The 15,781-nt window shown below is 41.6% G+C and overlaps 2 protein-coding genes across 8 annotated transcripts; both read right to left on the reverse strand.

Annotated features, from left to right (window-relative positions):
* Positions 1 to 1,550: 1,550 nt before the first annotated feature.
* LOC124305650 (muscarinic acetylcholine receptor DM1) lies at positions 1,551 to 9,616 on the reverse strand. 3 transcript variants are annotated; one of them, XM_046765251.1, is made up of 7 exons: positions 9,313 to 9,616; positions 6,341 to 6,525; positions 5,560 to 6,096; positions 5,177 to 5,456; positions 4,308 to 4,434; positions 3,872 to 4,195; positions 1,551 to 2,844 (listed from the first exon to the last, which is right to left on the reverse strand). In XM_046765251.1, exons 2-7 carry the CDS (start codon positions 6,372 to 6,374, stop codon positions 2,158 to 2,160), a joined length of 1,989 nt encoding a protein of 662 aa, XP_046621207.1. In that variant the 5' UTR covers positions 6,375 to 6,525; positions 9,313 to 9,616; the 3' UTR covers positions 1,551 to 2,157. The 3 variants fall into 3 exon arrangements, with proteins under 3 accessions (XP_046621207.1, XP_046621206.1, XP_046621208.1); XM_046765250.1 differs by having other exon boundaries at positions 5,165 to 5,456; XM_046765252.1 differs by having other exon boundaries at positions 5,165 to 5,456; positions 5,560 to 6,166; positions 9,313 to 9,614.
* Positions 9,617 to 11,253: 1,637 nt separating this feature from the next.
* Positions 11,254 to 15,078, reverse strand: LOC124305655 (5-aminolevulinate synthase, erythroid-specific, mitochondrial-like). 5 transcript variants are annotated; one of them, XM_046765258.1, is made up of 4 exons: positions 15,040 to 15,078; positions 13,454 to 13,502; positions 12,018 to 13,312; positions 11,254 to 11,925 (listed from the first exon to the last, which is right to left on the reverse strand). In XM_046765258.1, exons 1-4 carry the CDS (start codon positions 15,061 to 15,063, stop codon positions 11,704 to 11,706), a joined length of 1,590 nt encoding a protein of 529 aa, XP_046621214.1. In that variant the 5' UTR covers positions 15,064 to 15,078; the 3' UTR covers positions 11,254 to 11,703. The 5 variants fall into 5 exon arrangements, with proteins under 5 accessions (XP_046621214.1, XP_046621216.1, XP_046621217.1 ...); XM_046765260.1 differs by lacking the exon at positions 15,040 to 15,078 and adding an exon at positions 14,653 to 14,857; XM_046765261.1 differs by lacking the exon at positions 15,040 to 15,078 and adding an exon at positions 13,909 to 14,780.
* Positions 15,079 to 15,781: the final 703 nt, after the last annotated feature.

A 15,781-nucleotide genomic window follows, 5' to 3' on the forward strand; every position in this document is an offset into this window, starting at 1 on the left:
GACCATCGAAACTCGTTCTATTATTTATAGTACATACAATTATAATACGTAGCATGCGCGGGTTCGCGGTGTAACGTACACCTCCTCGTGCCTTTGGCTTTCTTAGCTGCAGCGTTCCCGTCCTATGGAAAGAAACGGGTTCGTGGGGCGAGGCAGGGCGGGGGATTCCCCCTCGAAGGCAGTTTTTATTTAGAAAGCTCGCCCGATCGGTCCTTCAAACGAAAGCATGAAAAGGATTAATTGAGGGATGAAATTACCGTGCCCGATGACAGTCACACGCGGGACTATTAAAAAACGTATTTTTGAATCTATACCGAAAGCTAGGCATGGTAACCGTATGAGTTTAATTGTTTTCGCAATTTCATGCGAATCGCCGACTATCCATGGCTGTAACCACACTTGATCAACACGGCACTTTTTTAATGACGTAACTTATTTTCAGACTTGCGCGGCTACTCTAAGAGCGGAGAATCAAAATAATAAACCGAAAGCGCGGTGATGTGACAGCTAGGAAATCGGAGCATACGTAAGAGGGTAAGAGGCGTTTGCTAAAATTGGTCCACTCTTTGAATTTAGCTCTCGAGTTAACCACACGCAGCAGCACTTGCTGGCAGGTAATCTCTTACCGTCTGCCGGTTACCGATCTAGAAAACCTACCGACACTGCAAACGTTATCGATCGTCAATTAACTGCAATCACCTATGCTAGGCTTAAACATAATTCGATGAGCAAAACCAAATAAGGTTAAACAAATTGATAGTGACTGCGTGAAGGAGAATTACCTGCTTTCAAGATCGCAGTTGAAAAAGGGATAAATATGTGATCACGATTTCTGTTACAGAGCTTAAAATCAGCGATTAAAAAGATCTCTACGACAAACGCGCGGTATTAATGGTACGGCAAAATAAATTTTGAAATATCATTATTGCCTTATTTTTTCAAAAATCACTGATCCGTCTTACCGTATTCCTGGCTGGTACCTTATCCTGATGGTGGGTAATCGAAGGTAGATCAAGGTGTCCATTCCGGGATTCAACAAGTTTTTAGTAAGTCCGGACAGAAAGTGACACTTTTTCAAATCTCGACCATACAGCGTTCGGTTAATCGACAGAAGCTTGAGGTGGATTTGAATTGATTACGCGAACTGAAGTGCGAACGAATAATTATTGACCATTGAATGATCGTGTTACGAGACTTATTGAATATTTTTATTATCTTCAACTCGTTTAATTACAGTAGAGTAAAAAACGTTTTGTTTTCATTTACAATATCCTATTATTATAAAACACGTATATAAACATAGATTGAGTACATTATATGATAATATGTCTATTCTAGATTTTAAAAAATGTCTCGTTACATGTATAATATAACGTGTGTGCGCTCGCTCTTACGACTCCCTTAACTTTTGAACCTCTAATTTAAAGCTTTATTTGGCACGTTTATTAGAATGTCATTCGGTACGGAAGCATTCGATTTTATTTAGTTATGCATTGATTTTGTTTTGTTTATCTCTTTATTTATTTATCTGTGTTTTTTTTTACTCATCATTTATTTATATCCTCGTCATCCCACACGACGACGAGTATTTTTTTTTTTTTTTTTCTTCTGTATAGTCGTTTTAGTTTTTTTCTTTTTTTTTCGCAATTTTCTATTTTTTTCTTCACCTTCTCACAATAATATTTCGATAAAACATTCGTTATTTATTATTATAAATATACTCGTTCGATTCTATAGCTCGTATAGCAGCGCCCGCGCCCGCGCCATTTTATTTTTATTTTATTTTTTTAATCGTATTATACTTGTACGCCTCGACGAGATTATCTTATTACCCGTTGCAAAGTGCCAACCGTTTCGTCGGTATATATGTATACATGAGATATACCTGTACTACATATGTATTTTATGTGCGCGAAGGTGTGTTTGTATATATATATATATATATATATATATATATATATATATATATATATATATATATATATATTACACATACATATGTATACGTTATTCACGCGGACGATAATCGGGCGACGTTCCAACGGTGGATGTAATGGTAATATAACTATCAAACTGCACAACGACTACTATACTCGACAATTGATTACTCGTTTTACGTAACTCGCGTGTTATCATCACACGTCGATAATTAATCATTCAATTATAATATCCTCGGTTCACCGCCGTTCTGTCCCTACTATGCCATTTACATGTGAGTATTCTTACGTACGTTCTACGAAACGACGCGTTGCACAACGCGTAACACACAGGATTAATCGTACTATTAATGTAACAAAGATAATAGAAAAAGTCCCACAATTCTTGAGGAATGCAGCCAACGCACGCGGTCAACGGTTTCAACAATACAAGTATATTGTACGGTGTCCAGGTTATTATAAACGCAAGTAGAATCGCCGAAAGCGTTTTGGCCGCCTTTGTGTCCGCCTTCTTCTCCTGCGGCTTCTTCTTCTTCTTATTCGGCGTCTTGTTGAGCAAACCCCTACCACCAACACCACTACCACTACCGCCACCACCACCACCACTACCGCCACTACCGCCACCCCCCGTTACCTGCTTCGGTACTATCTTGTCGTTCAACGGTGGCGTCCTCATTTCCGATATGTGCGAAGGCCGCCTCAGCGCCGGTGCTGCGGGTCCTGTGAAACCGTGACATTCGCCGTGACCACGCAGCGAGAACTTGTAGTTTTCATCGAAGTTCTCCACCGCGTGATTTATCCGTAGACCCACCATGTCGTCTGAGTACATTTTAATGCTAGGAACATCGCTACCATAGGCTTGGCCGTTTCCATCTGCGGTAGGTAGTCTTATCAGTATCGTGTACACCTGAAATGTTATTTCAAATTTTATTACATCCAGAAATATATCATAACATGGGTATATCATAACCGAATGTATGCTAACGATGGAAATCAAAACCAAAATGAACCGTTTATTCCTCCACATGGATTTGAAATTTTCAGGACTGGAACAATGGACTCCAAATGCATGGTTTAATATTTGCGTTCACCGTGAAATAGAAATTGGCGTCCGCGATTACATAGCATTGGAAAGCAACAAACGCTACTACTCAAACGACACTACGGACGTAGGGAAAGACACCTGAAATAAAAGGTTTGGGTGTGGTCTTGTTGGGGCAAGGCCACGCCCATAGGCCAATAGAAAATTTGGCCTCTCCCTGTGTATCTCCCACTTGAAAACCACGGACACAAGAGTCACGCGATTAGAGGAGATAGTAGTTTCCGATATCACGGTAGTCACTTAGCAGCACTCATTGTCTCCTTGCGGGGAGTCAGGCCACAGAATTGCCTAAAGACCCGCTGCAGGTCAGCTAGTATCTGAAGATAAAAGCTTTACATTCTATCTCCTGCCGTTTCCGGTATAATTTATGTCTTCCTTTCCATTTTTATCGCTAACGCGAAACTCCATAATTCCCTATCTTGTACTGGATGCAGTTAAAGCTTACAAACGAACAAAACTACATCCCCTGATAGAAAGGTTGTTGCCTCTATGCCAAGTGTTAATAAATTACGCCGTGAGGGCGTGGCTGGACCATCAGAAGCCACACCCAATATTTTTATTTCAAACGACTCACCCTGTACAACGTTCACGCGTCTAGAATGCAACGATTTTCAAAGTGGGATGATTCGAAAATTCTTCAAATCGTAGCGACGTGCAGTTGTTACTTGCTTGTGAAAGTAAGTTTTTTTTGGGATGTTCAAGACACGGTTCAGAAATTGAAACAATCGATACACTTTTTCAGTAAATTGGCAATGTTGACCTACGCAACCTTGAACACGGAGTGACGTAAAAGCTCGGTAATTACTGCACAGTGTTACGAAATTTTACCTACCGAATCATTCGAAGTACTCTTCGTGGTGAGCCGACCTTTTTCCGTTACCCCACCGTAGCTCGGACATATCGTGCAGGCCGGGGAATTATTGCGACCGATTGATATTCCGGTGGATTGAATGACGCTCAGGGAAGGGCATCGCGACATGTTGCTCGGAAGAGGCGTCTCCGCCGATATAGGGGTCAGGGTTTCTTCCCAGCCATGTCCCGTCCTGCTGCTTTCCGGACCCCCAACTTCGTCATCGTCGTCGTCGTCTTCACGTCCGCTGTGCCACCACGCAATGCACCAAGACTTGAGCCAGATCCAAGAGAACGGCCGATGTTTCTGTTATTCGTTACACATTTATTAAAACCCTTCAGTTGCAGACCGGAGGCCGGAACTTTATTATAGAGTGAACAGCAGCAGCTGTACCGAACTGCGGTAAGTACACACTTACGATTTTATATTCGGAGTAGCGACCATCGATACAAGACGACGTAATGTACGTTGTATTGATTTCGTCGGCCCCGACGTTGGACTCGCTTCGTTGCCGTTTCCATTCGTCCAAGTCCAAAGCCTCGTCGCTAAACGCGCGGGACAAACAAGGGGAAAACGTTTGAATATATGTATTTCTTTTCACCTTATAGAGACCGTGACGACGGAATTTATGATTTTTTCACTGCCTGTATACTCGAAACTTTTTATTGTAAAACGGTGTGGATACCCGCGGATGAGACCTTATAACACTCTACTCAAGTACAGAGAGAATGGATATATAAAAGCTGAGGGAGCAGTGAAAAGATCTTCCATCCACGAGTTATAAACTTCACTACACGTGCAGTGACTATTGACGACAGCCTCGTTCGTTGATTCGATTCGATTCGCACCCAGATAACGTTTCCCCGAGTCTATACAGCCTCTGACATGCAACATGTTCAAGCAATCGATCATTTTCACATCTCTTTTCCAACATGCGTATGAAATAGTAATGGGCTTACATTAAACTTCACGTACTGTCGACGCATGCATGATGTTGAGCAACCATTCCCAAGTGGTACACTTCGTACGTATGTATTCAATGTTTAAGGTCTTTACCTTGCTGCTACATTTTTCTACACTCCCTACAATAGCGTAAGGTGTGGAGTAGAATTGCATCAATCGGTTGTTGCCATCCCTACACTAGCGTAGATAGTATAAAAAAAGTGTAGCAGCAGTGATCAGACCTGAAAAAATGTTGTTATCTGGGTCCACTTCTACATGAGCACATATAACATGTAACGTACAACGTATAGTAATGATATGATCACGGTATACCTATGCATGTACCTCGAGTTGCTGCGTTTGCTAGCGTCCTTCTTTCCGGCTTGCAAATTTGGCAAATCCTTTTTACGCTTTTCAGTTTCCCTCCATATTCTCCAATAAAGGAAACACATTACGCTAACAGGTACATAAAACGCTGCGATTGCCGTGCCAAAAGTAATGTAGTGATTTGTTTCGATGAACTGTATGTAGCAGGCATTGTCGGGTACTGTACGTTCGCCCTCGATATAGGGCCAAGCGTAAATCCACGGTGGCCAAAGCAGTATGGATATTCCCCAAGCGCAAGCTGAAAATATATGTGAAGTAATATGAACCAGGCCATTCCGATGCTGCTGTTATACATTCGTTGGTAACTCCGATGAAAATTGACATCGAGTCGATCGACTCACCGATCATTATACCAGCTCTGAAGGTGGTTCGTTTTGCTCTGTACGTGAGGGGCCTGGTCACCGAGAAGTACCTGTCGAAGCTGATGATGAGGAGGTTGAGAACCGAAGCGTTGCTCGCCAGGTAGTCTAGTGCGAGCCATGTGTCGCAAATATGGGGTCCCAGGGGCCAATAACCGAGGAGGGTGGAGACTGTGAAAAGGGGCATGGATATGAGACCGATTGCCAGATCGGCGACGGCCAGGCTGAAGAGAAAGTAGTTCGATATCGTCTGAAGCCGTTTATCTATCTTGAACGATATCATGACCATGCTATTGCCGATCACGGTGGCCAGACTGAGGCACACGGCGACTATGGTGATGAGGACAATCTCGAAGATGGTGTAACGCGTCGTTAATCCAACGTTGGGATCGACACCCTCCAATGCGGTCTCGAACGTCGAATTAAGGCTCTCGTTGCTGTGACGGTGGAGGCTCTCCGTTGTTGTTACGTTCATGTCGTCGGAACGTACGTTTCTCCTCTCCGCGACCGCTCGCTTCCCTGCACTCGAAATATCGTCAACTACATCCCATGCCAATTCCAGATACGAGCAAGATCAATAGGAGGAAATCTGGAATGAACAGGGTAAACGGCACTAAGTGCGTGGGCGCCCAAAATTAAGGCTGTGGAATACGACGAGGCTTTTCGACTTGGTTGCGAATGTCAACTCGGAATATTCACAGCTTATTTTCAAGGAGCTCCGGCTAGTATGACAATAATTAATTAGCGCACGGTGTTGGCTTACTCAGCGACGGTGGATCCCCGTTCCTGAGGGACATGTCGAGCTATCACAATCGGTTCCTGTCAAATGGCACGCGTTTCTCCCTCCTTGCGGATCCATGGCAACGAGCGGCGTCGTGCTCCAGCTATTTCGCTGTCGAGACGATGATCCCCCGGTTAATGTGCAGGCTCTGATAACCGCATTGGAACCTGGAAAACGACACGTTTCACGTTCTTGGAAACCGTGAAAATACTCCAATTTCGTATTCCGTTTTATTCCTGGTTGATGACACGACCAATGGCGCTCGGAACAATCGTTGGTCTTGCTGTACAAGTTCTCTACGACCACAGTTTGATCGCCAACACCGTACACTGAGATCATTTGATCATTTGAGTGCCAATACCAAAACTTCTTGTAATTGCGACATTGAACCATTGTAGTTTAGTTTACTATATTTTTTCAGTTAAACAAGATCCCAAAATCAATTCACTGTTGCACAAATATCGAATTGTCACAACAGTTAAAAGAAGATACAGTACGTATGAATATAATAAAAAATAATAGTAACGCATACTAGGTTCTTTTGGTTACAGCCACAAAACCAATTTTTATTTTGTGGTATACTCGGACCGATATTTTCCGTTGGTGGTAAAAAAATTGAAATGTACAGTCAAGAACTGTATTATAGTAACCAAGGCTAGAATTTTTTTTCTTGATCTGTTCTCCTCGCCTTCATCTAATCTGCCTCGCATAACGACTCGGTGATAATGCTCCAGTCAGGAAATGCGTTTCACCCGAGCGGGAAAGATAGTTCACATTTTCAAAATTGCTTATCACACCCTGAAGTAAATTCTGCAACGATATAGTGGTGGTAGAACTGTAGAAATATCAAAAAACATAGCGTAAGACGTAATGATGAGTGCATGTTTTTTTAAAATTGGATATTGTGACTTTCCTACTTTCTAATCTTGCTTACACATTTTTCACCCCTTGCACCAGCAGCGATACTCCGATTTAATTAACCAAATAGACGTCTGCAATACCGGTCAGAGCAAATCTTGAGTCTGGATTCTAGGTATCAAATTTTGATATCTTCCACGTAACTAATAGGCGAAAAAATAGTTTTATTAAATAAAGTTTGCTTTTTATTTCAGTGACCTGTAACCTGCTGCTTATACCACGAATCAAAAACTACGAGACTTATTTATCTACGTAAGAGAGGGAGTAGAAAAAAAAACTATCTTTATAAGTAACAAATGAAGATTTTTGTTATTATTCGATGTATAGAATCAAAGTTTATTCATTTTAATATAAAGTAAGAAAAAAATGATAATTTTTCTTTTTTTTGCTGACCCGTGAGACGAGACGTGGCAAAATATGCGCTTCGGGGTGGAAACCACGTCTTCAACACGGTTCCGGTTTCTCCGGAACGATACCTCGGCATTAGCGGAAACTTGCAGTCCGCTCGAAGCCGGGCGGGTCGTGCGTTTGCAGCGAAGGTATGCGAGTGTAGGTATAACAGGGGCGAAGGCAAAGGAACGCGCGCGCAACGCGAGCGACACTCTCGATTAAAACGTTTCGTGGCCGGAGCTCGCCTCGCCCGAATAATAATTGCCAGTTAGCAAATGTAACAGGATTTGACTAAAAATTCGTTTTTTTCACTTTCAATAACTTACGGCACTGTTATCCGCAGTCGCAAAAAAATTCCTATCAGTTTTCCATAATCGTCAATTATATCATTCGCCCTCGATATTACGCTGTTATAAGAAATTTTGCTATCACTTTGCGCTTTGATTTATCTTCGGTAATTCATCATCTCTCACAATTCCGTAATGTGGTCGCGATCTGTTTGCAGAAGCAAAAGTTTTTTTTAACTTTCAACCGTGCACTCAAATCTTTGATTGAGAAATCAATTATCCCATTCGTCATTCTTTTCCTCCGCGAAACGGATCCCTTTTTTTAATTTTTCACTCACGGTAATACGCTATTGAGACAGCTGTTATCGCTGACATGTTCAAGGGTTAACGGAAAATGCAATATGTATATCACTTTTTAATGCCAAGCAAGTTGGTTTAGGAAATGTTACTTCAAAGTCTACGTTAAAGACCACTGCACATCCTTCTATGGTTTACGGCGTTACCAGCGTGATTATTACTTACACCAGTATAAGGTGAGGGCGGTAACTCGTCATCCCTGTCTGTCGATGGTTTGGCGAATAGTTATTTGGCACCGAGGATACAATTGCCAGCTGACTTGTTTACGCATCGGCTTATGTACGACAATAATCGTGATAAAAATACGAAGGAAATGTGAGCCGACAGAAAGGTAGGTATGGGTATGTTTAAGGAGCTTTTGGGTGTAGCGCAATCGCTTTGCACAGTGGACTTTCCCGGTTTATCCCAGGTACGTACCCACACGCTTCGCAAAATAACAATCGAATTTTACGAACGATTGTACGCCTAAATTCACCTCAAATCTAACGAGACATAGATCTCGTTTTACATCTCCCTAATCACTGAGGTTAAAAATCTGAAATGTATTTTGTGCATCAAAGTCCAACTATCAAGTTTGCGACATGACCAATTAGTTACAAATTATAACGCAGTCGCGATGTGCCCGGGTGAGAATTTGGAGCCCCAGAGAAACCCTTTGTTCCCCTAAGAAATTCAATCCCCGATACTCAATGTAAAAGAAATTTAAATCCCGAATATCGAATCGACCATCTGAAGAAGTATTACCGCCTATACGGGGTGCGCATTCAACATTTACAACTCGTTCAGTTGAACCAAAGGACCTTTTGCAATCGTACCGAATTATGATTGAGCTAGGGGTCAGACCGAAGCTGGGACTGAAAAAACGAAAGATGAAAGAAAACGAACGAAAGCGCCAAGGGTTGCGAATAAAAAAATAAGAAACACATCGAACACACCGTGAAACTCTCTACGAAACAAAGAGCCGATGCGAAAATTTGAAAGCTGAATGAGCGAATTACTCACGCGTTGACATCCGTCCACTATCCTCGGACTTCTGCATCACCGATGGACCAGCCGATGGGGGCTTAAGTTAACGGTGTGCATTTCCCGGTGTTGAACTTCGGCCTGCAGTTGGCCTTTTGGCTTTCGAACGCGAGTCGCACACCCCACGCCGCGATACCCTCGAGTATCCTGCCTCTTGCCTCCTACTTCTCTCGCACTCGGCAGTTCGGGTAGCCGGTATAACTGAGCCCCGCCGACTCGCACGGAACACGGTATGGACCCTCACGGCACAGGGCGTGGGCAAGTGTACATTGATTTTCAAGGCGCGCGCATCCCGCCCGCGCGATCTGCTCCTGTTCATTCACAGATAAGTGAACGCATTCATCTTTCGAATTAGCCGCTACCTCTTCCCGGAGGCAGAGACTCCCTTATCCTCCACCACCACCCCCTCACCTCTGAGTTCCCAGACCCCAAAAGTCGCCGGTCTCAGTCTCTGTGTACTTTCTTCATCTGCATGCTCCGCGATGCTTCGGAAACGACGGATCCGCCGGACCCCGTTTTACTCTCTCCGATATATCTCAATGCGTGATGGATGGACTCCGATTATTAGATAAGAGTCGCTAGATACCGCCGAAGCACTGGGTGATTCTCAATCCTTGAAAATTGAGCTCCTCAGTTTACAGCCTTTAATGCGGTTGTTTGCTGCGATAGGTAAGTCAAATGCCTTGACCGAGGAAACCGAAGACCATGCTCATTTTTACTGGTATATTTGCAATACTCGAGTCTTTTTGAAAATCGAGGAACGGTCGAACAGATTATATAATGGATCTTAGTTTTAACCTCCTTGCTTTAACTTTCATCCATTGTTTGATCATCGATGACCTTAACTATGGGACGTTTGAAACTGAGGTGACATACTTTGACAGTTTGAATGAACTCCTTTTTGGGACTTGGCTAAGATATTTGCAATATTTGGATCGTAAATTTTTTTAATATGAGAGAGAAAATGCGAAAATCTATCGCACATTGTTATCTTACAATTGTTCTATATTCAATGCGCCAACAAAAGTGTACAAACGAATAATCCGAGAATTGGAGTCTTCTAAAAATGTAAGAAAGTCAAAGTTGGCCAATTGTGATTCAACCACACGATTGACAGTGACATCTGATGATAGCGTATTCTTTATAAATCTGTAAAATCTGATTATTATCGATACAATTGGAATTTTTCAAGGGTTAATAAATACTGGAAGTGCAACTTGTAGTAAAAGTAGAAAACACTCGATACAAGGGCTGAAATTATTTGTATTAGTAGGGCAGTATATCTTTCAATTTCCAGAGATCAATTACCCTAAATACTTCTCAATTTTCGGTTCATTGCCTCGAGCTCTAATTTCATACTACCAGCAGTCTGCAGCCATCACGGGCTACAAAGTCCAAGATTTAGTATCAGTCTTGACTCGCGATTACCTGCTCGAGGGAAAGACCGTTGGTAAAATTGTCGGGTCCAGTAGTAGTAAGGTGGCAAAATCTTGTAAACTGCTTGTGGCGCCAATTCAAAGAATATTTGAGAACTGTATAGTACCGGTTAATAATACGTTTGCATTTTATAAATTAGGTTTGACGAGGTTGAGCGAAACTTTTCCAAATGTCAGCAGATGATAATCGTAATGAACATTCCATTATCACTCGGCGAAAAAGAATTGGGTTCTTCTTCTCTGGAGAAAAAGTGGAACGGTCACTCTTATCAATTTTTTACGCCGAAGAATACCGCCAGTATCTCAGTGGAGCAATATGACACGGTCTCCAGAGTTTGGACGAGTGAAATTTGCAGCCAATGTAAGCGGAGAAGAGGAAATAAACTGTGGAATTGCTTACGCTTATATGTGATCACGTTTCGATGGTTTTCTATGTAGCGCGGAGGAATTCTGTATTTTTGTAGCGATCATCAAGTGTCGAAAGTAACATATTGCAATAGTTTATTTAGTGATGCTCTTACCAGAAGTTCATCAGTAGATTGGACCAACAAACTTCTTGCACTACATTTTGGTATCGTTCCATTTATTATATTGTATAATACTAACGATTATCATCAGAAGTGCAACTAACCAACTGTCCATTATTTGTCACTTACACATTTTCACAGTGGTTACAATATATTTAGGACTGTTTTTCGCTCATCGCATACAGTACGGATTATTTCGTGCCGTTTGCGAATTAAAGTCAAACGTGATGATATTTGTTTCACGATACATTTTTACCTACACTTGTCAGGAATTCTTTCTCCTTCACTTTTTTTTCCTCTGCGTTGATTTTCCATTTCTGTACAATTTAAATTCGGATCTACATGCGCATGCGTTAAAAATGTAGTACTAGTTATTTCGTATTTCAATACCAAACTTCGTATAACCGTCATTGAACAGAAGTCACTCTGGGCAATCCTAAGTCCCTCCAAACGTCGACAATATCGCGAACGAGATTGTTCATCATAAATTTCGTGTGGAACGGCGTTGGTGCCAGTCGCAGTTTTTCCTCGCCCTTAGCGACCGTTGGATAATTAATTGCCTGAACGTAATGCCCCTTTTCCCTCAGTAAAGTGTCTGCTAATCGAGCTGACATTTCCGGATCACCGATCTGAAACAGGAAGAAAATTTCTCGACATCGATACGCGATATATAAGTCGAAGAAAATCAAATCTGGCAACATTAGATTCGAGTCAACCTTACCTTTATCGGTATAATATGCGACGGCGATCGTTCAACCGGAAGCCGAGCATTGGTCAGGGTTGATTTCAAGTAGGCAACGTTCTCCTGTTGAGATTTCCTCAACCTTCTACCCTCGTCCGAAGCCAATATATCAACGGCTGTTAACGCGCCGTACAAAACGGTGGGTGGTAACGAAGTGGTGAAAATGAAACCAGCCGCGTAGCTCCTGACAAAGTCGACCATGGTCTTCCTGCCTACGATGTAACCGCCCATGTTACCAAACGCCTTTCCCAACGTTCCGGAAATCACGTCCATCTTGTCCAAGACGCCGTCGCGTTCCCCGACACCGCCACCCTTATTCCCGTACAATCCAACCGCGTGAACCTCGTCGACGAAGGTCATGGCCCCGTGATGATGGGCTACATCGCACAACTCTTCCAGGGGACAAATGTCCCCGGTCATGGAGTGGACCGTTTCGAAAGCGACTATCTTAGGGATGGTTTTGTCCACCCTGGAAAGCAGCGAGTCAAGATCCTTGGGGTCGTTGTGCTTGAATATGTGCTTTGGAACTGCGCTGTTCCTGATGCCCTGAATCATTGAGGCGTGGTTACCGGCGTCCGAGAATATCTCGCAACGTGGCATCGTCTTGGCGAGCGTGAACAAGGTCGAGTCGTTCGCTACGTAACAGGAAGTGAAGAGCAGACCGGCCTCCTTTTCGTGCAGACGGGACAAACGCGCCTCGAGCAATTCATGGCCGACCGAATTACCGGATATGTTTCGCGTCCCGCCTGCACCAGCCCCGAACTTCTTAAGCGCCTCGTTCACCGACCGCAGGACTTCCGGGTGACGTGACATACCCAAGTAGTCGTTGGAGCACCAAACCGTTATCGGTTTCTCACCCCAGGAGTATTCCATCGCTGATGGAAACTCCGTCACTGATCGATTCACCTTTTTGAATATACGGTAAGAGTGATCAAGTTTCTTCTGCATTATTTGCTTGTGAAAGAATTCTTCGTACGGAAATTCTGACGGTTCTAATTCGGGCAGAGGAGACCTTGAGACTTTGTCTTTGACCGTGACCGACTCAGCAACGGCACCATTTTTTTGGCGCACATTGAGAGTCGGAGAATATGGGCAGTGGTCTTTTTCCGTGACCGGTTCTTCCTGGAGCCGGGGCTTCGCCGGTAATGAGATAAACATTCGGGACATAACTGGGCAGTGTTGTCGGTAATTTGACACCAGGGAAGAGCCGTAATTTCGAACGTAGTTGCTCGAAAGGTTCGATAGAAATGGGCAGTGCATGCTTTCGATTGGACCTGAAAGTGAAATCAAAATATAGATTAGAGCGTTAGGTTAAATTGGAATGTCGGATCAATGTTAAGGATGTTTTTCAAAATCATTCGTGAAACGCTTTGGGCAACGGATCGATGATAGTGTATAACATGCTGAGGAATTACCTTTCACGGTCTTTGTCAGATAAAAAGTCACTTGGAAAAGACGAACTCGCTGAAATTAAACGAAAAGATTAATTCCTACTCACTTTACGTTTTTTTTTCTTTGTTTTCGAAGTGCAACAATTTCTGAGGTACTCGACCGGATTAATAAATATCTATCTGACCTCATGCAGCACCAATACATCTTTCCTTGCGTAGAAGTAGTTTTTATACCTTGAGTAACGGAATCCGAATTTTAAGGCAGATCCATACCTGAGTTTCGGATCTTAGTTATTCATCGCGTTTCGTGATGTTTTAAAAGTTCGACTGAAATGAACTGATAACACCGCGATTGATGACGTTGATCTTTTGTCAGCGAATTTTTCAATTGATTTAATTATCATATTTTTACGTTCTGGTCGCACGACATTTGAAATAATGGTATAAATTTCGCTTACGGTAGTTATGCAAAGACTTACATGCCGGAAACGATGCGCTGCAAGTCACGGTGATTGATCAGCAAATAATGAAAGCGAATGCGTAGTTTAGAAAAATTTTCATTATTCAGGAATTACAAACAGACTGGTCACTACTTGCGAGTCACGTGATGATGTTTAAAAATTAATTCCGCGCATGAACAACTGTAACAGACATCGTCTTGTAATCTACAGATAATTGGCGTAAAATTTTACTTATAATCATTCACACGATTAAATATCAGCAACTCACTCCGCAGCGGTTTATCACCTTATATATGAAACGGCAAATTTCAATTAGGGATAGTTGAATTAATTTAGCATGCACAGCTGATAGTATGTACGATATAATGGATTGTTGATATTTTTTTGCCTACACCAATTCTAGCATTAATTTATAACTGCCTTTAACAAATATTTAAAGTAGTCATTTTCGTTGCTAACGTCAAAGTAAATGTTCAGTTTACACTCTTATTTTCATATCAATTACTGACAATGTGTATACAACGGTTATTATCGATCACGTGCTTTTTGAATATACAAACTTCCGATATGGCAATGACTTTGGGATGTGGTAAAGATGAGTTGATAAAACATTGAGATGTATAACTGATAAACTTTTGTTTAATGATATAGATTAGATTGTCACTGAAATCATGGTGCCTCCGTAATGAGTTCTTTGTGAAAAAGTTTCTTCGTCACCGATGCACATCACTTAAAATAAGTTTACTGTATAATTTCACTTACGGGACCAACTCCCATAACTACCGAAGAAACTAGAGATATTTCAGCCTTGATACAAGTTGTTATCTCTGGGAACGACTGCTTTGGAAAGATGAGGAAATTTTTTTTTGTTTTTTTTTTTTTTATTAAATGAACAATAAATAATTTAACTAAAAAATAAATAAAGGAGTTAGGACTGTTAAAACGCTTGACAGTCCTGAACGGTGTTCAATAACTGGCCGTATGAGAACTACTCCGAGTCCGTTCGAATGCTTGGAGCAAAGTGTCGTAAGTTTTGCAATGTCATGCTGGTGTTTTCATTGGCTCTCAGTGAAGGCAGGCCTTTATAATAACTGACCGTCTCTTGCATTACGCAACGGTCTGTTAATATCTAGGTAAAAGGAAACTTGCATCAGCTGACGGCATTTGTTCCATTATGGAATCAAAGATGATAATCCATGTTACAGGTAAGTACTTTTCTATGCAAATACAGATGTCACACGATTCACATGATCTTATCTCATTCTATTTCGAATCCAACGGAAGATCGTCGCTCATATCATGAATAATACTGAAACTTTTTTCTCATATTCAATTTTTCTGTACACCTGCATACCGCCGATATCAATTGAACAAGTATGAACCGGTTGGAGTCATAATAATGTTAATATTTCAACTCACAATGAGAGAAGATGAACTGAATGACGAATTGAAAATAATTTCAGACTCAGCACTTTAAGCAACTAGTGGCAATGAGCAAATTCTCATCATATCAATAGGCAAATCTCAAATATCAAATATCTTAGAAATAAGAACACTTTTTAATAGAAAATGTATTAGATAAATAGTATAGTTTTATCAGTAACTCTCGTATTGGTTTCTGTAAAAGCTCTGCTTAACTTTGATTTGTTATAAATCGAACTGTTTAAAGTGCTTGACAAAATTTTTTTATACAACTGTCGTAGCACATACAATACGATCCGACCTTGTGCCCGCGTTATGTTATACGGATATAAGCTATTATACAAATTGAAATGAATTGCGTTTGGTTCTGCGATGAATAGATACATGTATAGTTAATGAATAAAATTAAATAAATTACAAATGAATAATAAATCATGATTCCTGTGATTACATCTGCAGGAATATTGTA

Source organism: Neodiprion virginianus, chromosome 5 (assembly GCF_021901495.1).
Source record: "Neodiprion virginianus isolate iyNeoVirg1 chromosome 5, iyNeoVirg1.1, whole genome shotgun sequence".
In the NCBI taxonomy this organism is placed as follows: Eukaryota; Metazoa; Arthropoda; class Insecta; order Hymenoptera; family Diprionidae; genus Neodiprion; species Neodiprion virginianus.